Below are 22,438 nucleotides of genomic sequence, written 5' to 3'. Positions count from 1 at the left end.
AGAGTGCTACGTGTCTAGCGGAGGGAGAGCTAGCGCCCTAGGTACATGCCAATGTGGCAGCCGGAGAGATCTGGGCACCCTGCTGGCGTGATGTCGTGGCTGTCGGAGGTGCGGCGGAGCCTGATGGAGGGACAGCTGTTGGAGCGGTCGAGTCCCTGCTGACGTTGTCCTGCTTTCGTAAGAGAGCCGGGGGCCGCCGTTGTCATAGAGCTTGTGGAGCGCCATCATTGCCCCTCTGGCGGAGCTGGCCGGATGAGACGCCGGTCTTGTTCTCCGTGACCCGAGTCGATTCGGGGTAGGATGATGATGGCGCCTCCTGTTGACGTGGCGGTCTGTGCCCTAGGCAGGGTGACGTGGGGGTTCCTCCGAAGCCGAGGTTGAGTCTGCCTTTTGTTGTCGTGGCCGAGCCCGAGCCAAGGGGTCGGGCGAGGCGGAAGTCGTTCGGCCGAGGCCAGGGCGGAGTCCGAGCCCTGGGGTCGGGCGAAGCGGAGTTTCGTCGTCTTCCGGGTGCTAGCCCGAGTCCGAGCCCTGGGGTCGGGCGGAGCGGAGTTCGCCGTCTTCCGGGTCTTAGCCCGAGTCCGAGCCCTGGGGTCGGGCGGAGCGGAGTTCGCCGTCTTCCGGGTCTTAGCCCGAGTCCGAGCCCTGGGGTCGGGCGGAGCGGAGTTCGCCGTCTTCCGGGTCTTAGCCCGAGTCCGAGCCCTGGGGTCGGGCGGAGCGGAGTTCGCCGTGGCGCCTTTGGCAAGGCCTGACTGCCTGTCAGACTCACTCTGTCGAGTGGCACTGCAGTCGGAGTGGCGCAGGCGGCGCTGTCCTTCTGTCAGACTGGCCAGTGGAGCAGTGGAGTGACGGCGGTCACTTCGGCTCTGCCGGGGGCGCGTGTCAGGATAGAGATGTCAGGCCACCTTTGCGTTAAATGCCCCTGCAATTTGGTCAGTCGGTGCGGCGATTTAGTCGAGGTTGCTTCTGAGCGAAGCCAAGGCCTCGGGCAAGCCGGTGATGTGTCCGCCATAAAAAGGGGGCCTCGGGCGAGACGGAAGTCTCTCGAGGTCGGCTGCCTTTGGCCGAGGCTAGGCTCGGGTGAAGCGTGATCGAGTCACTCGTGTGGACTGATCCCTGACTTAATCGTACCCATCAGGCCTTTGCAGCTTTATGCTGATGGGGGTTACCAGCTGAGAATTAGGCGTCTTGAGGGTACCCCTAATTATGGTCCCCGACACATGGCCTCACAGCTAGATGATGCATCTTTTATGGATTGGTGGAGATGGATTGGCAACCAGGTTCAAGGAGTAGCAGGTGAAGGTTTAAACTCCTTGGTAATTTTAGGAGCTTGGACACTGGAAGCATCGGAATAGCTGTGTCTTCGAGAGAAACAGACCCAATGTTGATCTTGCTATTAGGATGGCTGATCAAGAGAGAGAGAAGTGGGAGTTTGCTGGAGCAAGGAAGTTATCCCTGCTAACCAGTCCCATCCCGGGTTTGTTAGCCTTGCACTAGTGTTGGTAGTCGTGTGTGTTCTTTCCATGGATGAGTTTATGTATGCCTGTTTGTGGCCTCCCTGAGGATGTTTTTATTGTACTGCTCCTCTAGGTCCTCTAGGACCTGAACTCTTTTCTTCTTCTTAATGGAATGATGCGCAGCTCTCCTGTGCATTCGAGAAAAAAAATTGCCAGCTCATTCTTCAATGTTACTAACCTTGGAGTTTCCCAAGAGCAGTACCAACATGCTTCAAATCCTCCACTTACACCTTGAGTTTGAAGGGTGATGTTAAGTGAAGGCCTATCTACTATTGGCCCATATGATTGTCTATATATACCTGTCCACTAATGCAGGAATCACTCTTGGAAATTCCCAAGGTTAGTAACATGGTACCAAAGCCAAGGACAAGGGCTAAGGTTAAACTAATCTAATCCACTGATTATCCACCGTGGGATCTTCTCTATTTGGCCGGTGCAGTACATCATCACCATGTTTGTTTATTTCCAGTGAAGCCTGTTAGAGTGGATGCAGTAATCAGTTCAACCCAAAAGCTTAAGTTGTTAGGAGATGGTAGGCAATCCACTTACACACTTCAACACCCTCACTCACATGTTTCCAGAGAGAAAGGAGCAAATGTGGAAATAAAGGGGCAAAGGCACAAATAAAGCCTCTACCAGGATTTGAACCCAAAACCTCTAGCTTTGATACTCGGCGCAAACGTGGAAATAAAGGGGCAAAGGCACAAATAAAGTCTCTACCAGGATTTGAACCAAAAACCTCTAGCTTTGATACTATGTTAGAGTGGACGCGTTAACCAGTTCAACCCAAAAGCTTAAATTGTTAGAAGGTAGGCAATCCACTTATACACTTCAACAAAGCTCATCGTTCAATTGACCATCTCTATGCTTCAGTTGGGCTGCATCAGCACGCTTCTCGTCAGCATTCCACGCGTACATCTCATGTCCGAGTGTGCTTGTCCTCGGTTGTCTTGACTCGGCCAACGACTATCTGTGTGCTCGTCTACGCGCTCGTCCTCATATTTTGGATGGATTAGGTTAGTCCAATCCTAACTCAAGTCCTTGGTTTGGTACTATGTTACGAACCTTGGAGATTTCCAAGAGCGATTCCACCATTAGTGGACAGGTATAAATATAGATACCGATGTATTGATAGAGTTGTAACATAGTGTACATCTTGCTAGAACTTCTCTCCAGACTCACATCAACTAGAAGTTTGAAGTTTTGAAATGTTCAATTCAAGGGTGTCAATTGAAATTTCAATTCAACAAATTCATGCAAACTTGTAAATACCATTCCGGCCGGATCCGCTGATACCCCCTCTTTTTGTGGAGTTCAATGGTGCACAAGAGGCAACCACTTACCCTGGCAGCACATATGGAGGAAAACAGAGCGCAGGGCATGTGGGCCCGCTGGAATAGTGTAGCGGCCACAGGCAGGGGTGTCTTGGGGAGGCACATATGGTGGTGGTCAGAGCAGATGCCCATAGCAGGCTGGCAGATGCAGAGGAGCGCAAAGACTGCAAGGTAGACCTGGGGGGAGGGGGTGAATTGAGGCCCAGCAGCACCCGAGGATGATAGATCACCACTGGGCAGCGCTCGATCTGAACTCATGGGCAACAGATCATGGACGACATTGAGCTAATCATGAACTAAGCTAACTGATACCAAAATGGAAGAGTTTGGGGCTCAGACTGCTGCCCCCAGGAGTGGAGTTTGATCCTCTCGAGGGCAATACAGAGGAAGATTTTATTGGAGCTAGAGAAGAACAGAAGCTCTTAATACCATGTAAGAATGATAGGATACGAAGAACGGATGAGTGGTTAGATGTACTGCACAGGTCCAATGTGGCAATATATAGCATATGAGAGCACCCCAACCTAGACAGGACAACGACCATAATACTTAACATACCATTCCATAGTAAATAATTAGAAACATGTCTATGTATTTATATTTTTCTTCATTTGTATGTACTTTTCTGTGATCATAAATTGATTATATTTCTTCGCAATCTGTCAAGGGCGTCGACTACGGAGTTTGTAGCCTTGACACGTAATGGCGTTGGGGTTTTGCCCGACAGCCCGATGGTGAAGGAGGTGAGATTTGAGAGGCAAAAGAGGGGAATGAGACAAATAATTCTTGCTTGCTTTATTGAATCAGCTGCCCGCCTTATATAGCCAGACCCCCTAACAAACTCCTCCTATTTATCCTCTAATACTTATCTCCCTAACAAACTCCTGCTACTTATCCTCTTATCTAAACAAATCTCCTCCTTTCTAGTCACGCCTAACTGCCTGCTACTCCTGTGTCGGCGTTATCTGTTGTTGGCCGTGTGGCCTACGCTGATAGTGGTGGCCCCACATGACATCTCTTCCCCCTCGACGAGCAGCTCGTCATCGAGCTGGAAGCTAGGGTAGCGGTCGATAAAATTGTCGGTGTCTTCATGTGGCTGATGTGGCGGGCTCTCCTTTCCAATGAACCAGAAGCTAGCGAACACCCCTGACCAAGCGGGATCGCATGACGTGATCTGGTTCAGGAACAGCACCACCATTGTGGATTTGAGGAAGGGCTGGTGGAGTGGCCAGTGGCGTGCCCACGAATTTCTTCAAGAGGCTGACGTGGAACACGTCATGGAGGCGGGCGCGACTTGGAAGCTCCAGTTAGTAGGCGACGTCGTTGATGATGGCAGTGATGCGGTATGACCCGTAGAACCATGGCTTGAGCTTCCCTGACGTGGGCACGTGTAGCGATGAAGCGGCGCGGTGGCGCAAACGAGGCCAAACCCAATCACCCACTGCATAGCGGTCATCCCGGTGATGGTTGTCGTAGAAGCACTTGTAGACGGCTTGAGCCTGCTCGAGGCAGTGACGGACGTCCGCAAGGAATTCGTCACGTTCCGCCATGTGCTTGGCAACCACCGCCACCCTCGTTTCGCCGGGCTCATACGAGCGGATGGAGGGTGGGTCTCAGTCGTAAACCACCCGGAACGGAGTGTCACGGAGCGCAGACTGGTAGGCGGTGTTGTAGATGTACTCTACCCAGGGAAGCCAGCGTAGCCATTGGCGAGGCCGACCCCCTGTGAAACAGTGCAAGTACATGGTGATGACCTTATTGGTGGCCTCCGTCTGGCCGTCGACCTGTGGATGAAAGGTTGTTGTCATGTGCATCTTGGCTCCAGTGAGGCACATCAATCCCTGCCAAAATATGGATGTGAAGATAGGGTCCCGATCCGAGACCATAGACTGAGGCACGCCGTGCAGGCGCACGATCTTGGCGAAGAAGACTTGGGCCACAGACTTCGCTGTGTATGGGTGCGCGAGCGGGATGAAGTAGCAATATTTGCTGAAGCGATCCACCATCGTCAGGATGACAGACTTCCCTCCCACACACGGGAGTGCCTCAATGAAGTCCAACCCGATGTCTGCCCAAACTGCCGTTGGCACAGGAAGGGGCAGTAGCAAGCCAGCTGGGTGTAGGTGGTCCGACTTGTAGCGTTGACATGTGGCGCAGGTGCGAATGTAGTCCTGTACTGTTCGTCGTAGGTTGGGGGAGTGGAAGTTACAGCATAGGCAGTGCAGTGTGCGTTGGACGCCTTCATGGTCGTCGTCGTGTATGTCGGTGACGAGCTCGTGGAGGAGTGGCTATGCAAGTGGGACGTAGAGCCAGTGCGTTGGCCCGCTACGAGTTCCTCCTTGAGGGCAACCAGAGCAGGATCGATGTCGTGAGCTTGGCGGAGACAATCGACGAAGTTGAAGGTAGGACCAGATAGAGCGAGAAGTGTCGGCTCCTTTGTGTCGCGCCTAGATAGAGCATCGACCACCGTGTTGGTGCTGCCCACTTTGTACTCCACCATGAAGTCAAATCCCAAGAGTTTGCCCACCCAGTGGTGCTGCGCAATGGTGGCGAGGCGCTGGTCGAGCAAAAAATTGAGACTGAAGTGGTCAGTGCGTACCAGGAAGTGGCGGCACCAAAGGTATGGTCTCCAGTGGCGCACGGCGAGGATGAGGCCAATAAGCTCGCGCTCATACGCCCCCAGGGAGCGATGTCGAGGTGCAACGGGCCGACTGAAGAACGCCACCGGGTGCTGGTCTTGGAGGAGCACGACGTCGAAGCCATGCGTCGAGGGCGTCACACTCAACGACGAATGGCTGGACAAAGTCGGACAGCGCAAGCACCGGTGCTGTGGTGATGGCGGTTTTGAGCACCGTGAAAGCCGCCTTAGCCGTGGGTGACTAGGCAAACCCCTCCTTGCGAAGATGAGCGGTGAGGGGCGTGACGATGGCCCCGAATGTCTTGATGAACTTGCGGTAGTAGCCGGCGAGGCCTAGGAACACGTGCACCGCTCATGGGGAGCGAGGGATCAGCCATTCTGTGACGACTTGAACTTTTGTTGTATCCATGGTGACGCCTGCAGCGGAGATGACATGCCCGAGGTAGTAGATGGAGGTGGCTCCGAACTCGCACTTGGAGCACTTGACGAAGAGGTGGTGGAGGAGGAGGACGTGGCGTGCACGTGTCGCAGTTGATCGTTCCATGTCTTATTTATCCTCTAATACTTATCTCCCTAACAAACTTCTGCTGCTTATCCTCTTATCTAAGCAAATCTCCTACTTTCTAGTCACACCTAACTGCCTGCTACTCCTGCGCCGACGTGATCTGTTGCTAGCCGCGTGGCCTACGCTGATAGTGGTGGCCCCACATGACACAATCCGTTGACAGTATTTTACCCACCTGCGTACGTTGTGCAAATGTACAGCATTGAAGCTAACAGCTACTGCCCTTCTAAAAAAAATAAAAGTAGCTAGTTACTGAACCTTGGTCTCTCTCTTATCTCTTTCACCGGATGAAAGAATATCAGAAACAAACACATCTTCTCCTTCCTTATTTTTCCTCCTCAACTTTTGTAGAAGATGGTCCTTGCTGCCATGGCCCATGCAGTGAAGCTGCTCAAGGTAAGAAGTCGAAGTAGACCCATCAGAGCTCCTCCTCCACTAGGAAGCAGAAGCTCATCTCTACACGCAGCAACTTTTCATTACACCGCCACACAGGAGCGACAATGTAGAAACGCAGAAGTTCCAGCTGCAACGCGTCTGGCTGTCATACGTCACTGATCTCAAAGCATGCGTCCTCCAACAACTGGTATCGAGATCCATAGAATGTTCGATTTTGTCCAGAATGGGAAGAATCAGCTGAAACTGTGACTGGTACAGACAGCACCTATTATGTTCCAGTCTGGGCAGCGGTACAAGGCATTCCATAGACTGTTCCAACAGGTACCGAAATGGAATTTACACTTACACCTATGTCCTCAAGTGTATTAGAATCTTAAGTCTGCTCTTTAGATGGAATCAATATGACCAACTCAATATTAGATTTAATTAAATCAAAATTACTGTCAGTTTTTTTATGTGCTGATAAAATCACAATATCAAATGTGTTTAGCATATAAAATATTTAAAAATATATACCTCACTTTCAGTTAATGGTCTATCTGATGATAGGACAAAGAGCACCAAATCAGCTCGTGGCACGTATTCTTCAGTGAGTCGTTGCTGCCTCTGAAGAATAACATTTGTTCCAGGTGTATCAACTAGATTCATCTGTGAATTAGTACACATGGAGCATCTTATGAAAAGCAAAATGAAGTAAAGAAGTGAAGGAAAATGCACTGCTGATTTGGCCTTGAGACAGTAATGCAACTACAGAAGGTAAAAGAAAGTAAGGTGGAACAAGATTGTCAATTATTCTTGGCACCTTCATTTACATGTAATAGGTATTGATCAAAAAAGCCAAATAGTCAAGTAGCTACAGAAAATGTGCAGGTGGTACACGTTATCAAATGCAGATTCTTTCTATGGCTGGCAGCCTTGAACAGACGTTGGACTGCTGATCGTCTGGCTAGGCGGGGATTGGAACATCCAGAACAGTCTTTTTGTGATCAGGAGGAAGAAACAATTGAGCACATTCTTCTTAGTTGTGTTTTTTCTAGGGAAGTTCGGTATATGCTGCTTAGTGCTTTCAATGGTAGACTGCAGCAAGTTGCACCAGGGCTTCAAGATAAGGTATTCCAAAACTGGTGGAAACTGGTGGAGGTACAAGTGCCACCCATACAAAGGATTCAACACCCTGGTTTCTCTTGTGCTTGGATGTTGTGGAAACATCGGAATACATGTGTCTTTGATAAGGCTCCACCAAGCATTGCCAGGCTGTGTGGTCTTTGGCCATAATTGTTATGTAATGTGGTATAGGTCGTCTATTGTTTTGTATCTTAGATGAGTTCCTTTAGGTTTCTTTGTTTTTGGCATCCATAAGGAGTCCTTGTTTTTTGGTCTATTCCATACCCTTACTCTTCTTCTTAATATAATGAAACGCGACTCTCCTGTGTTTTCGAGAAAAAAAATCAAATACAGCGCATGGAGGGAGAAAGAAGTCTGCTCCTTAAATTAGTTTGTTTAGAAAAAAACTACAGCTGGGTGAAACGGGAAATTGCATCCACCTAGCTACCTTATTTAATTTAATGCACTAAGGGAAAAAGCTAGCTTGTTTAACTTAACATACCGAATAATAAACTGGATGAATACATCTAAGAGGCAAAGAAGGAATTTCAACATGACAGTCAAAAGCAATTCAATACTTACTTCCTTTAAAATTGGAACAGATAAATAGCACATGAATTGACCATCTGGATGCCTCTCACATCGTTCAAAGTTTTCAGATTCAACCTCAGAATATGATAGTAGTGTGATCTCATTTGTCGTAGGCACAACTCCCTCCTGAAGATACTGCCTTCCAAGTAAAGCATTTATAAAAGTTGACTTTCCTGAGTTAAATTCACCCTGAGATAAAATTACAGGAGGATTTGTTCAGAATGAGTGGTAAAATGATTACTTGGCGAAAAAAAATAGTTGCTAAGTGTGGAATATGTATAATATAATGAAGAACAAGTATTCCTTGTCCTAGGGTGCCTTCAGTTGATGCAGCTCACTTCTTCAAATGATGGGGAAGCACTTTCAGAGATGTTCCCAAGCAGATACAGAAGGGGCTGAATTCTTTCATCATTTTAATGGCCTGGGAAGTATGGAAACATAGGAATGCTTTTTCTACAAACATGCAGGAGAGCTGCATACCATTATATTAAGAAGAAGCGGAAACATAGGAATGTCTGTGTGTTTTGAGGGAGTTTTGGCAAGCATTCAGGAACTCCTGAAAATAGTGGATTGTGATTGTAGTTTATGTTGCATGGCAGGTGCTTGTTTGCCCCAGAACCTTAAGTTTTGGTTGGTAGACTGATCCCCTTGGTTATGATATCCTTTTTGTCAGTGACGTGTGTTTTTGTAAGCATCCAAGTGCAATGTTATCAAACCGTCTATGTTAGACTCCTGTTTAGGGTTTGGCTTGTGCCCTCTTGTATTTACCTGACTACCCCTGTGTAATGGGCTTGGCCCATCTAACGATCTATATAACACTCACCCAACCCTGGATTAGGGTTAGGGTTTCCTCTCATTCCAACTTGGTAACAGAGCCAGTTTTCCTTTTCCTCCCACCACACAGCCGTCGCTAGCCCTCTGCCAGGTCCGCCTGCCAGCCACCACCTCCTCCCCCTCTGACCCTCGCGTGGTTCCGGCCACCTGACGTCGGGCGCAGGAGCGTCCTCCCTCCGCTCGAGCCAAGAAGGTTGTCAGCCGTCGCCAGGATCCGCGACGCCGACCACCGATCAGCCTCCCTCGCGCATCTATCCTAGATGCCATGGCACTGATCAGCCTGATTAATCACGTCTAATCGGAATTAATCATGACTAACCGTAGTGCATAGTTGATCGTCGTAGCACTGATCGGATAAGGGAATTCTCTTGCTTACGGGCTCATACCAAACTGAGTATGTTAGGAAAATAAACACGACCCAGTGTGTATGCTTATACTACATGTGCTTCTACGCATGTGGTTAGCTTAGGAGAGTTTTTTGTTTGTTTATGCAAATAAAGGGCCATCTAGCACGTGGACATGTATGCGGTTGAACCAGAAGAGGACATCCATAAGCATATTTTCTTAGTAAAAGGGGTGGACTATAGAAGAACTCACATAAAAGAAATTTTTTTCCAATAGTGTTTTCAAGTCATCCAACTAATCACGATTAGTCGGACTAATCATTAAACTGAACCCGACTAGACCCACCAAGGCGATTAGACCGACCAGAATTCTAGTCGTCCGATTTGGTGTGGGACGACTAGATTGGACTTGGACATGTGTTTTTAGATAGCTTTTGAGATTTATGGTTGATGCAGTTGTGGGCTCTAGGCTGCCATTGCTGCTGCATCTGTGGGCTCATGGATTGCTAATGTGGCCTTTTAGGGTTGCCAAACCAGGCAGCCAGCTACAGGCAGACCAGAACACATCGCATAGAGTCATTCGTGCTGCCGCACATTTGCAGTGTCACCCGCAAGTTCTAGGCGGTCGGTCGTGCTACCGCAATGTCGTTGCCGCACACAAGATCCAGTTCTAGGCAATCGCCCAATTGCAGTGCCGCCCGCAAATTCTAGACGACCGTCCGTGCTGCCGCAAACCCGCAATGCCGCCGCCCACAAGATCCAGTTCCAGACGACCACCCGTGCTGCACTATTGTCGCCCCAGGCGATGCCCCCCGTATTCAAGGTTCATCATCTAGGCCTACCTCTTGTGTATCTGCCGATATCAAACACCGAAAAGATGAGTTTGTCTTGCTGCTCTGCTTTACTTGCATTAGGCTCGATTAGTCGGTCTGGTCGATGACTAATCGCAACTAGTCGACTGGTCGGTAGTTATACGACTAGGTTCGACTAGATGACTTGAAAACAATAATTTCCACCCATACAAAATGTGAATATGTAAGGAGGTAGATGGCAAAATGAACCAAAAAAGGCACTAAATGATAGTAGAAATTAAATGGGAATTTCATGAAATGTAAGATATTGAAAACAAATATTTCAAACCACATAGGTAAAAAATACATGCACAAAATATTCATAACATACTAGTATTCCTTGTTTGAGAAAAGAAGATATATTAAGAATGTCGATTGCTTTTGAGGGAGATGCAAGCCATATCAATGTGGCTTCCCTATAGCATCATTTGATGATTTATATAACATAACACAATAATCATGTCTAATGTCATTTGCGTCAGTAGTATGCATGCATGTCATTTAAATATGAGCTAGTAATGGACGTTGCTGAAATCAATGAGCTATGTAATGAACGTTGCTGAAATCAATGAGCTATGTAATGGATGTTACTGAAATCAATACTTGATGTAAACCCAAAATTACCACAATAACCAACAAAAATGGCTCACTCAGGCGAGAAGCAGCATCCACTAGAAGCTCAACCTCCTCCATCTGTGTGATGACAAATCGGCAATTACATTCAAGTCAAAATATGCTAAAGATGGTGAGATGAAGTATAATTGAATTCATTCCAGGGCATCTTCAACTACCAAATGTGTAACGTAAGATGATCACCATTGGTGCTGCCTTGCGGATAATAGTGATAGCTTCGTTCAGAATAGGCTTTTCTATTTCTATCAACTTTATCACTTCTTCATCCAATTTTGTAAATCCAGCAACTTTAGTCTTCTCGCAATCACGAGTTAGGACCATTACATTATTAACATCTTCCAGCATCCCAGCAGAAGAGTAACTCGCTTGTGGGAGTTCCTCAGCTGAGCCCACCTTTGTGAAGTCTTTTTTTATAAGATCGTCATTGAGGAGTTCCATGCCAGCTAAGGATGTAACAACTCCAGATGCACCAGATTGGAGCAACCTGGATGTGAAGTCAGAATAAGTTCCTTCACTTAAATGATTCAACGTGACGAAAATCGGAATCTTCACATGTTGACCAACAACATCATTTATAACATCCACAAAATCACCACTGCCAGTATTTACAATCAGAAAATCAGCCCCTTCAGAACTTGAAGCGCTTAATGCAGAGTTTGCAGATTGTATCCTTCTAGCAACAATAGGGAGATATATGGAGTCAGCATTTGATTTCATCATCATACTCCTTGCAACAATAGCAGGAATACCTGCACCAAAATAACATCTTAAATACAGGAATGTTGCAGACAGTTACTACTTAGAGAACGAAGCACAAGAGTTAATGACAGAACATATCCAATGTCCCATTTTAAACTACTGACATTATATCCTGAACTTCTAAAAAGGCTGATAGAAATTCTGAATGAATGATAGGCACCCTGCACCCATAAGGATCAGCAACTGAAGGCTGAAGCATAAACTAGGATGTTGCAAAAGGTAAGCTCTAGAGAAGTATACTATGAATTCTTAGCGACTGCTACCTACCAAATGCAAGCTCATACAAATTGGAACTAAGGAGAATTTCAGTCACCAACCGTCGTCGGCGAGCACGACGCCACTCGCACCGACTGCGGAAGCGACGTCGACGCGCTCCGCGATCAGCAGGTACGCGCGGTCCCCGACCGTGGCCCTGAGAGCGCGAGCGGCCTCGTACGATCTGCCTCCACCCTCCTCTCCGGCCTCGAGCACGACGATGCCCACGCCCCGGGACACGGCGTCGGCCACCTCATCCCCGCACCGCAGCGCCTCCTCGGTGCCGACGCGTAAGACGAGTGCTGGCACCTGGATCTCCGGCCGCTTGAACCCGCCGGGGAATAGCGTCCGCGGCGGCTCCTTCGCAACGCCCTCGCTGCCTCCTCCGCCACCTGCGACGGCGTTGGCGTGGACCGCGCGGCGGAGGCGACCCCGCCGGCGGGGAATGAGGAGTGCGCGGAACGGGACTGAAGGACGCGGGAGGATGAGGCGGGTGGCCGTGGCGTTGGAAGCCGCGAACATGGAGAGCGAGAGGGGAGGAGACACCGAGACAGGGGAGTGCGCTCGTGTGTGAACAGAGGAGCGAGGCGAGGGGCCACGATAGACTGGCTGAGGAGGGACTGAGGGAGGGGAGGCCGGGAGGGGGTGGGGGTGAGAAGTGGGCGGCGTAGCAGTTTGTCGCGGATTTGGTTGGATAGGGCGAGTGACCCGGGGACGTCACTTGAGCACGGCCGGGATGGGATTTGCCGTTTCCGGGTTTTTTTCATCCAGCTCGGATGAGCCATTTGTGGTTGAAGAGTCAATTATAATAGAACGGTTTCATTCTAGTTTTTGAGAATGAAACTGTTCTATTCTGCGCTTGATAAATAGAACAGAGTCGCTTCATTTTTTATTTGGTTGAAGAGTAGAATAGAGCAGAGTCGTTCCATTATTTACTTGGTTCGAGAACCGTATGAATGTAGAGGGTAGGAGAGGAGGGAGAGCGCTCAAATCCAAGAGAGCGCTCGCATCCGGTCATTTTTATGGAGCGGAAGCGTTCTAACTACTTATAGTAAAGGGTGTGTTTGGTTGAGGAGTGGGAGAGAATAGAGTGGCTCCATTCTAATTTTCTGGATGTTTGGTTTCCAACAAAAATAAGAGTAGAGCAGCTCCTGAATCTCCATATGGAAATTTACTATAAGTAGTTGAACGCTCCCGCTCTACAAAAACGACGGGATGCGAGCGCTCTCCCGGATGTGAGTGCTCTCTCTCCTCTCCCCTTTACACTTATACGACTCTCGAACCAAACAAAGAATGGAACGACTGCACTCTATTCTACTCTTCAACCAAATAAAAAATAGAGCGACTCTTTTCTATTTGCCAAACGCAGAATAGAACGGCTCCATTATCAAAAACTGGAATAGAACCGCTCTATTCTAGTTGACTCTCCAACCAAACGCACCCTAAATTTTCATATGGAGATCTAGGAGCCGCTCCACTCTTATTTTGTTGGAAACCAAACGTCCAGAAAATTGGAATGGAGCCACCCTATTATCCCCCACTCCTCAACCAAACGCACCCTTGATTAGTATGTAGGTTCTATTTTATCAAAACGTAATTTCATATGAATCATATAGAGACTTCATAAAAAATAGCTTAATGTTAAAAAACATGTTTGATTTTCTATAAAATATAGAAATAGATTTTTTCCTCATGTTCTAACAAACTCATTCTCTTATCTATCTCTACTCATATAAAGCACTAGTTTCTATCGTTTTGATCATCGTGTTTCCGGTGCGAAGCGTGTAGGTCCGTCACATACAGCGTGTTTGGTAGACTGGGTGAATAGAGAAACTGTACCCGCGGAGTTATAAAGCAATGTTTGTTTGGTTAGGTTCTTTATGCATCCCGGCTCTACTCATGCAAAGAAGCGACCGCAGCCAGGCTTCCGAGCGAAGCTCGCGGCGAGCGTACGCACCCAGCCAGGCTCAGTGCATGCAGCGGCACGTATACCAAGGTATGTTTTTAGTTAGTTTTTTTTGTTATATCTTCGAATTAAAAGATTTAATCACCGAACAAATTTCATATTTGTGTCCCTAACATTTTTTCGATCAAAACTAGACCATATATGTTATATAATATTTAAAGATTTATTTGTGCATTCTTCACTGGTACATGTTTTGATACATACAACCAAACACTGTCTCAATACAGCCAGATTCAATTGAGTCAAGTAACCAAACACTAAACCTTTGCATACACTCAACCAGGCTATATATAGCCTGGCTGACTAATGCGAGCCAGGCGGACCAGTGAAACGAACCAATCACATGAATAGTGAACGTATAATATGACTAAACAGTGCCTTAAATCAGTGCTCTTGTTGGTGCCGATCTGGACGTCAATCACTACGAGGTGTACCGGCGACGGTGCTCTTTGCGGCAGCGCGGACGGTCCGTAGTCTGCGGCAAGAGCTATGTCTTCTGTGCGCCAAAGCCGGACGGTCCACGTCTGGTATAGGGTTTAAAATTGTCGACGTTTCGACCCCGGGGGGTCCCTGGACCGACGAGTAAAATTGTCGCTGCGTGTCCCAGCCCAGATGGGTTGGCGCGAGATGGAACACAAGGGGGAAAACGTGGCTCGTGTTATCCTGCGCCAGGGGGATGCGCTTGCAGTAGGGGTTACAAGCGTTCGCGAGAGAGAGAGAGTGAGCCTGTTCGTCAGCTCGTTCTCCCGCGCGACCCTCCCTCATGAAGGCCCTGGACCTCCCTTTTATAGATGCAAGGAGAGGGTCTAGGTGTACAATGGAGGTGTAGCTATGCGCTAACGTGTCCGGCAGAGAGGTGCCTGAGCCCTGTGTACATGCCAACGTAGCTGTCGGAGAGGTGCTAGAGCCCTGTGTACGCGGTATCGTGGCCGTCGGAGGAGCGCTTGAGCCCTGTAGAAGCACAGCTGTCGGCAGGGGCGAAGCCAGCATTTAAGATTGAGAGGGACAAATTAGATTGAGGGGGGCTGTTAAGAGGTATTTTACATTATTTATATGGTGATTAGCTAAAAAAATTAGTAGCTTCTATGGAATTTGTAGAAGATTAGGGGGGACATTGCCTCCCTGTGCCCCTCCTGTTGGGGGCCTTCGTCCTCCGAAGGTCCTCAAAAACATGATTTGACAATATTTTCCAAGTGAAATGTATGAACAGGTATCTTCGGACTCAGATTATGAACATGAAGTACGATCAGGACGAAGCTTAAGCTAGACGAAGGAGGATTGAGATGAAGGACGGGCTGATCACCAAGCTGTACGAAGGATGGTGCATAGCCGAAGCTATGCGCAGGGGAGCTTCGGCATGGTGGCAGAAAGGGGAACCGACTTAAAGATGAAAAGACTACTTAGGCCTTGACAGATCCCCATAAGTCATTAGCAAATGTAGTGGACATGAATGTAATTTTACATGGGCTGCGTCCCACGTCTATAAATAGATGAACAGTACTCCCGTACTGTTCACGCTGACTTGGCATTTGCTTTTGCGTCACACTTGTATTTTCATCTCCTTCCAAGTCGAAGGTACATTTGTAATTCGATATTGTCTCTATTTTTCTATGATGATATAATAAAGTTAAATTGATGATGTTATATGATTATTCATGCTATCTTTTATGTTTCATATGCTTCGTCTTTCATTAATGTATACTGTGATGATGAAGGTTCGTCCTTCATGACCTTCGTCCGAAGATCGTTATATCCTAAGGGAAATAATGCTTCAAAGGACGAAGGACTTTATCGTTTAACATTCTCTGTGTTGCCTTGTTCTTAACTCATAGCATTTGAGAACAAGTCCCCAACATTGGCGCCCACCTCCGGTGAACTCACTTCCACTTCGAGTTTTTTGAACACCTTCGGAAGCCATAGACCCTCGCTATGGCACCGAAGAAAGCTTCAGCGACTGGGGCTGCAGCTCTGCAACCGCTGGACCCTAACCAGGAAACTGTCTCTCTTCGGGAGGCCCGAAGCCAGAAGAGGAAGGCAGTCAGCCCGACGCTTCAGGAGGATGAGCTAGACCAAGAAATCAGGGATATGGAGATGCTACATCAACAGGTGCAGAGGAAGAAGGAGAAGATGGCCCGACTAGCTGAGTTGCAAAGGCAGATAGACGAAGCCTCTGAGGAAGTTCGCCATCTTTCTCACGATGAGCAGAACCGAAGGCCTCAGCAGAAAGACCTTCATCAGGAGGGCTTCGTCAACGAAGATGACTGGTATGACAATTTCCATCAGGGAAATTTTGTTTTCGATGATGCTTCTCCTCTGTCCGCTGAACTGCAGGCTACACCTTGGCCCCCGTCCTATAAGCCACCCCAACTTCCCATCTTCGACGGCCATTCAGACCCGAAGCAGTTCTTGATGAGCTACGAAGCAACAGTGTCTTCGTATGGTGGCAATGCTGCAGTCATGGCAAAATCTTTTGTTATGGCTGTCAGGAGTGTTGCTCAGACCTGGTATTCCTCCCTTCGACCAGGAACAATCACTTCATGGCAGAAGCTGAAGGATATGTTGTTAACCAGCTTTCAAGGGTTTCAGACGAAGCCGGTCACTGCTCAAGCCTTGTTCCAGTGCACTCAGGATCATGAAGAATACCTTCAGGCGTATGTCAGAAGGTTCTTGCGTTTGAGGGCGCAGGCACCAACGGTGCCCAATGAAATTGTCATCGAGGCCATGATCAAGGGGCTTCGTCCTGGACCTGCAGCTCAATATTTTGCTAGGAAGCCTCCTCAGACTCTGGAGAAGCTGCTCCAAAAAATGGACGAGTACATTCGTGCCGACAATGATTTTCGCCAAAGAAGGGAGGAGGCTTTCAAATTTTCTGAGATGACCAGGGGCTTTGGAGGAAGATCCTATCCGAGGCATGTCAGGTCCATCCATAACTCTACTCAAAGTGATGATAAGGGGAGTCAGCAGCACAGGCCGCAGCCCTCCTCACAGGCTTTGGGGCAACAACAAAGCTTCTTCCGGCCACCAGCTCCAAGAGGTAGAGGCGCCAGGGGCTTTGGCGGAAGATTTGGAGATCAACCAAGGAGAATATTTTGCTTGTTTTGCGGTGAAAACAAGGGCCATACCACCAGGATGTGCCATGTTACCATCCAAAAGCAAAAGGAGATAGCCGAAGCTGCAGCACAACAAGCTCAGCCGAAGCAGGTCATGCATACTGCTTCGTACCATGTGCCTTACATCCCAGAATACGTAGGTAACCACCCTGCAGTTTCTGTTGCTTCGGCAAGTCAACCTCAAGCTTCCTGGCAACAACCTCCGCCTCCACCACCGCTGCAACAAGGCCAACAGCCAGAAGGGAGCCAATATGCTCCACACCAAAGGGACTTCAGAGAGCAGTCCGAAGCTCGTACAGTCAACAGCATCGTGCCGGAGTCAAAGCACATTTATTGACAAGTATCCTACCTTGATAGCAGTCTTTTCCATTTAGTTCTATTTTCTGTATAATAAAGAACATTTCGATTTTCATGTAATAGTTTTGTGGTTGGTTATAAGGGAAATCTATTTTCTCCGAAGGCTTAAGTTGCTGAAGCTTGAAAGTTTGCGGAGGATCTTCGAATTATTAAAAATCCTTCGAAGTAACAAAAAGCCGTTCCAAAGGGAGCGCAGTGTAAGTTTTTTGCTCCAAAGACGTTCCTAAGGGAATGCAGAGCATACAGCGAAAAGTCAACGCTGATACCGCCTAAGTAAAAGGCGAAGAAGCTCCAAAGACGTTCCTAAGGGAATGCAGAGCTTATACCGCCTAAGTAAAAGGTGAAGAAGCTCCAAAGTCGTTCCTAAGGGAATGCAGAGCTTACAGCGAAAAGTCAGCGCTGATACAAAAATATTGTGTGGGGATATGTGTGTATCTTTCGGAACAAATGTCATCTATATAACATAACATCATCACATCATTTTGCATAGCATAAGCATCATACATCATGTTGCATATGGCATAAGAAGGGGATACAATATTGATCTTCGGAAGTATGCTTTGAAAGAGTGAAAATCGTGTTAAGTCACAAGGAGACACAATCTTCATCTTCGGAGTATAGCTTCGGAGAATGTTTTCACGAAGCTTGGATATTCTTCATCAGAGCACTATGGACATTGTTGTGATACATAAACATTTTTCTTCACGAAGCATGAAAAGAAGGGAAGGTGTTTTTTCGCCAAAGGCTCAAAAGCGGTACGTATGTAAAGTTTCATGCATCGTAAAGAATTGAATAATGAAAAGAGACTTGTATATTACATTCAAATGTACAAAATATTACATAAATCACACTTCAAATGTTTTTCCTAATAACACCTAGTCTTCTCTTAATACTACTTCGGCAGCCTCATTTAGAAGCTGTTCAACAACTTTATCCACGATAGTTTCGGCCATTTGTTTAATTTCGTCATCCCCTTTTGTGTGAGGGTCAGCAGACGATCCAGCAGGTTCTGAGGGAAGAGGATATTTTTGCATTACTATTACAAACCGCGAGCAAAGTTTGAAATAAAAATTACAACACGATACAAACTATTAATTAATACCTAATTGACCTTCGGGCTCTGCGCTCTTTTCAGCAGCCTTAGCCACTTCTCTAGCATCGTGAATGCCCTTTTCACTTCTTTGAATAATTTCTCCTGCCATTTCTCGGCCACCATTATCCCAGACGTCGGTGAAAAATTTTCCACCAACTTGGCTAGCTTCGGTCGAGGGGTCTTTAATATCTTCAGCGGATAAAGTGGCTTCGGATTGCGCAAGCAGCTTAATATGATCACAACCTTTCTTCTCTAGAACAGTAGCAACTCCTCTGGCGCCCGAAAATGCGCAGATATCACCGCGGCTGCTCAGGATTTCCTCGAAAGCTTCTGCTTCATGACTAATCCATTCCAATGGACCTTCGGGATTGCCTCTGGAAAAACTTTCTTCACTAGAAAATGCGCCAACGCTGGCGAAGCTGGATTTTATCTTTTTGACGCATTCTATAGATTTAACATAGCATTTCCTCTGGGATGCACGAAGCTCCTGAGCACTTAACTCTAAATGATTAACCAACTGATCACTAAGCTCTCGTTTTGTTTCTTCAAGCACACGTTCCTCTTTAGCTCTAGCTAGCTGTTTCTGTAGATCTTTAATCTCACGTTTTTGGGCTTCGGCCTGGATCTTTGAGGCAGCTTCGTCCTTTTTTACCTTGTCTATCAATGTAAGCAGAATTTTATCCTTTTCCAGAGCTTCGTTTCTCAGTTTAATAACTTCTGACCGAAGGTTGTTGAACGCAATTTCATAGCTCTCATCTTCGGCACTCTTTTGTGCTCTTAATGCGTTGCTTAGGATTAAACCCTATATGTAAAGACTTGGTATAAGAATAAAAGAATGAATTACGTATTGTAAAATTTTTTCAAAACGTCTAATTCCCATACCTTTAGGCTGTTATACGCAAGACTGTCCGCGAGATCCTCCTTCGTCATAGCACATAATCCAGCTTCGAGCTTCGGGAACCCCATACTTCTAGCCATCTCCCGGCAGACAGATAATTCTTTGTTATCAGGGAGGCAATATAAGAAGTCATCCTCATTTGTCCCATTGAACACCACTGCTCCCTTTGGATATTTTAACTCTCTGGCATAGTGATTGGCTTCATAAGTCTCTTCTTCAGATAATTTTTTCCCCGAAGCATGTCGTATGATATAATCGCATGTGCTGGCAGGAGCTTCGGGGACGGCAGTGTCAATCTCCTCAACCAAAACTGGTTCTGATGTTTTTTCGGTTTCCAAAGATCGTTCCTTGGTGGGCTCTGAAGGCCCAGCTTCAGCTTCAGCTTCAGCTTCAGCTTGTTGCTTCGAAGCTTCAGTAGACGCTTCAGCAAGTTCAACAGTCTTCTTTGGAGTTGTGCTTGAAGACATAATTGTCTCCAAGACATCTAATACGTTCACCATTCTTTTTCTTTTTGGGGTCACCAATGGGCCCTTTTGGATTTTTCTTGTTTCGACATTTGCTGAAGGACTTAAGATTTCCAATATTTTTTGTCCTTCAATTCTCGGTTTTTCCGCCTTCTCTGCTAAAGGCGCTTCAGATTTCTCTTCTATCTTCGGCACTGGAGCTGGTTCTGTAGCTTCAGAGGCCAAGGAAACTTCACCAATGAATTCTGGCACTGTGGCCGGCTCAATAAAGCGCGCTCGGTGGGTGAGCACCTTCATCTTTTTCCTTTGCGGCGCTGGCTCATTAGTGGCACTTGTGGTAGTTTCTGTTGCAGGAGAAGTATTCTTTCTTTTGCGACCCAATACCGGATAGTGATAGTCAGGGTAGACAAACCCGACTGCGTCAAATACCCGGTTGAGTCTTTTCTTCTTTCGGCCTCCGAAGGCTGCTGATAATGCAGTGTTCTCGGCCTTCGAATATGCCCCAAGCAGTTCGTCACTTAATGTTTCAATGCTTTTCAACCAGTCGTCATCAGGTTCAACAAATTTATCCCCGTATTTGAATGTGTATTTTAGTCTGACAAGTCCGCCTTCGTCGGACTCTTTGATGGTCTCCTTCGGCATTTCCCACTTTCCTGCAAGTGGCCACACCCTGAAGGCAATATGTTCTTGAATCAAGTCCCTTGTCCCAATAAAAGAGCAGACTACGCCGAAGGCTCTTTGGCATTCCTCGGCTGCTTCATCCATTTTAACCTTCGGCCTTCGAAGTCCGAAGCGTTGCCATATGGGGCGCATAATGATACTCTTGACATCTTCTTGCGCTGTTAGGTCATTCTTTACATAGAACCATTCAGTCATCCAGGCTCCGGGCCATCTCTTCCGAAAGGTCGGCACGGGGCAGCTTGACCCGGAGCGGGCAACGAAGCTGTAACACCCAAAGTTGTTGTGATATTGTTCTTTCCCTCAGGGTTTCGTCTCATATAACAACTCATGAATGTTGCAAAAGCTTTTGGCATTTGGTTCTAAACCTTGGCTTCTCGCAGCCCAGACAAACATCCCCATTCTTATGATAGCTTCGGGAGTAATTTGATGAAGGTAGATTTGAAATGTTTTCAGAACTTCAACAACAAAGTTGCTTAGGGGGAATCGAAGCCCAGCCTTGAGAAAGCTTCGGAAGATTACGACTTCATCTTCTTCGGGGGTGGGAGAAGTTTTTTCTCCAGCGTCAGCTCTCACAATAGATATATCTCGAAAATACCGCCCCCTCATATTATCAATATGACTCTGCTTAATGGTGGTTTTCCCGAAAACTGCGTGACTTGGCCGCCATGGCCGATCTTCGGACTCTTCCCCACCACTTTCTACATCGTAACTGTCGCTGTCACCAGTATCTTCAGACAAGCCTTCCAGGATCTCCTTGGTGATTTTTTCCGTATTGGTCTCCGCCATCGCTATAAGGAACCCCAGGTTCTTCTCTTCAGAGAGACTCAGCTTCATCTCGGGACCGGCCTTTTTGTCTTCAGACATCTTCGGAAATGCTAAAAACTGTTTTCAATGCCGAAGCTTCAAAACTAAAAGCTCAGTAAATTTTTGCGCGCAAGAGCTAAAATTGAGTAAGCGGGGGCAGATGGCAAGTGTGCGTACCAAAATGAGTTTGTGGTATGATCTTATTTATACGCCCAGTGCGTTGAAAATTGAAAGACCCGCTTGTCAGTGAATGTTGCTATTCTAGCAAAGGGAAGGTGTTTTTTCGGACCTTCGGCTTAAGGCCTTCGTCCATATCGCAATCTAAATTTATCACTAACAAATTAATATTGCGAGGGGCTACTGTTGGGGGCCTTCGTCCTCCGAAGGTCCTCAAAAACATGATTTGACAATATTTTCCAAGTGAAATGTATGAACAGGTATCTTCGGACTCAGATTATGAACATGAAGTACGATCAGGACGAAGCTTAAGCTAGACGAAGGAGGATTGAGATGAAGGACGGGCTGATCACCAAGCTGTACGAAGGATGGTGCATAGCCGAAGCTATGCGCAGGGGAGCTTCGGCATGGTGGCAGAAAGGGGAACCGACTTAAAGATGAAAAGACTACTTAGGCCTTGACAGATCCCCATAAGTCATTAGCAAATGTAGTGGACATGAATGTAATTTTACATGGGCTGCGTCCCACGTCTATAAATAGATGAACAGTACTCCCGTACTGTTCACGCTGACTTGGCATTTGCTTTTGCGTCACACTTGTATTTTCATCTCCTTCCAAGTCGAAGGTACATTTGTAATTCGATATTGTCTCTATTTTTCTATGATGATATAATAAAGTTAAATTGATGATGTTATATGATTATTCATGCTATCTTTTATGTTTCATATGCTTCGTCTTTCATTAATGTATACTGTGATGATGAAGGTTCGTCCTTCATGACCTTCGTCCGAAGATCGTTATATCCTAAGGGAAATAATGCTTCAAAGGACGAAGGACTTTATCGTTTAACATTCTCTGTGTTGCCTTGTTCTTAACTCATAGCATTTGAGAACAAGTCCCCAACACCTCCCTAGAATCGCCCCTGGCTGTCGGGGCTGCTGGGACCTTGCTGACGTCTCCTTGCTTCCGTAGGGGGCTGAGAACCACCGTCGTCATGGACGCATGCGGGGAGCCATCATTACTTGTTACCGGGGCGAGCCTGGATGGGACGCCGGTCTTGTTCCCCCGTA

At 47.1% G+C, this 22,438-nt stretch overlaps 1 protein-coding gene across 1 annotated transcript in view; it reads right to left on the bottom strand.

Moving 5' to 3' along the window:
- The window catches only part of LOC103630315 (probable transmembrane GTPase FZO-like, chloroplastic), a 34,192-nt gene extending 21,639 nt beyond the window's left edge, over positions 1 to 12,553 (bottom strand). Inside the window, exons 1-5 of the mRNA XM_008651377.3 lie at positions 11,881 to 12,553; positions 10,988 to 11,553; positions 10,796 to 10,864; positions 8,134 to 8,331; positions 6,964 to 7,095 (exon numbers count right to left, since the gene is read on the bottom strand). Coding sequence (XP_008649599.1) covers positions 6,964 to 7,095; positions 8,134 to 8,331; positions 10,796 to 10,864; positions 10,988 to 11,553; positions 11,881 to 12,340 — 1,425 coding nt within the window. The 5' untranslated portion in view covers positions 12,341 to 12,553. The remainder of the gene's footprint in view (positions 1 to 6,963; positions 7,096 to 8,133; positions 8,332 to 10,795; positions 10,865 to 10,987; positions 11,554 to 11,880) is intronic.
- Positions 12,554 to 22,438: the final 9,885 nt, after the last annotated feature.

The sequence above is a fragment of the Zea mays genome, chromosome 6 (assembly GCF_902167145.1).
Source record: "Zea mays cultivar B73 chromosome 6, Zm-B73-REFERENCE-NAM-5.0, whole genome shotgun sequence".
NCBI lineage: Eukaryota > Viridiplantae > Streptophyta > Magnoliopsida > Poales > Poaceae > Zea > Zea mays.
This window is presented reverse-complemented; position numbering and strand designations above follow the sequence as displayed.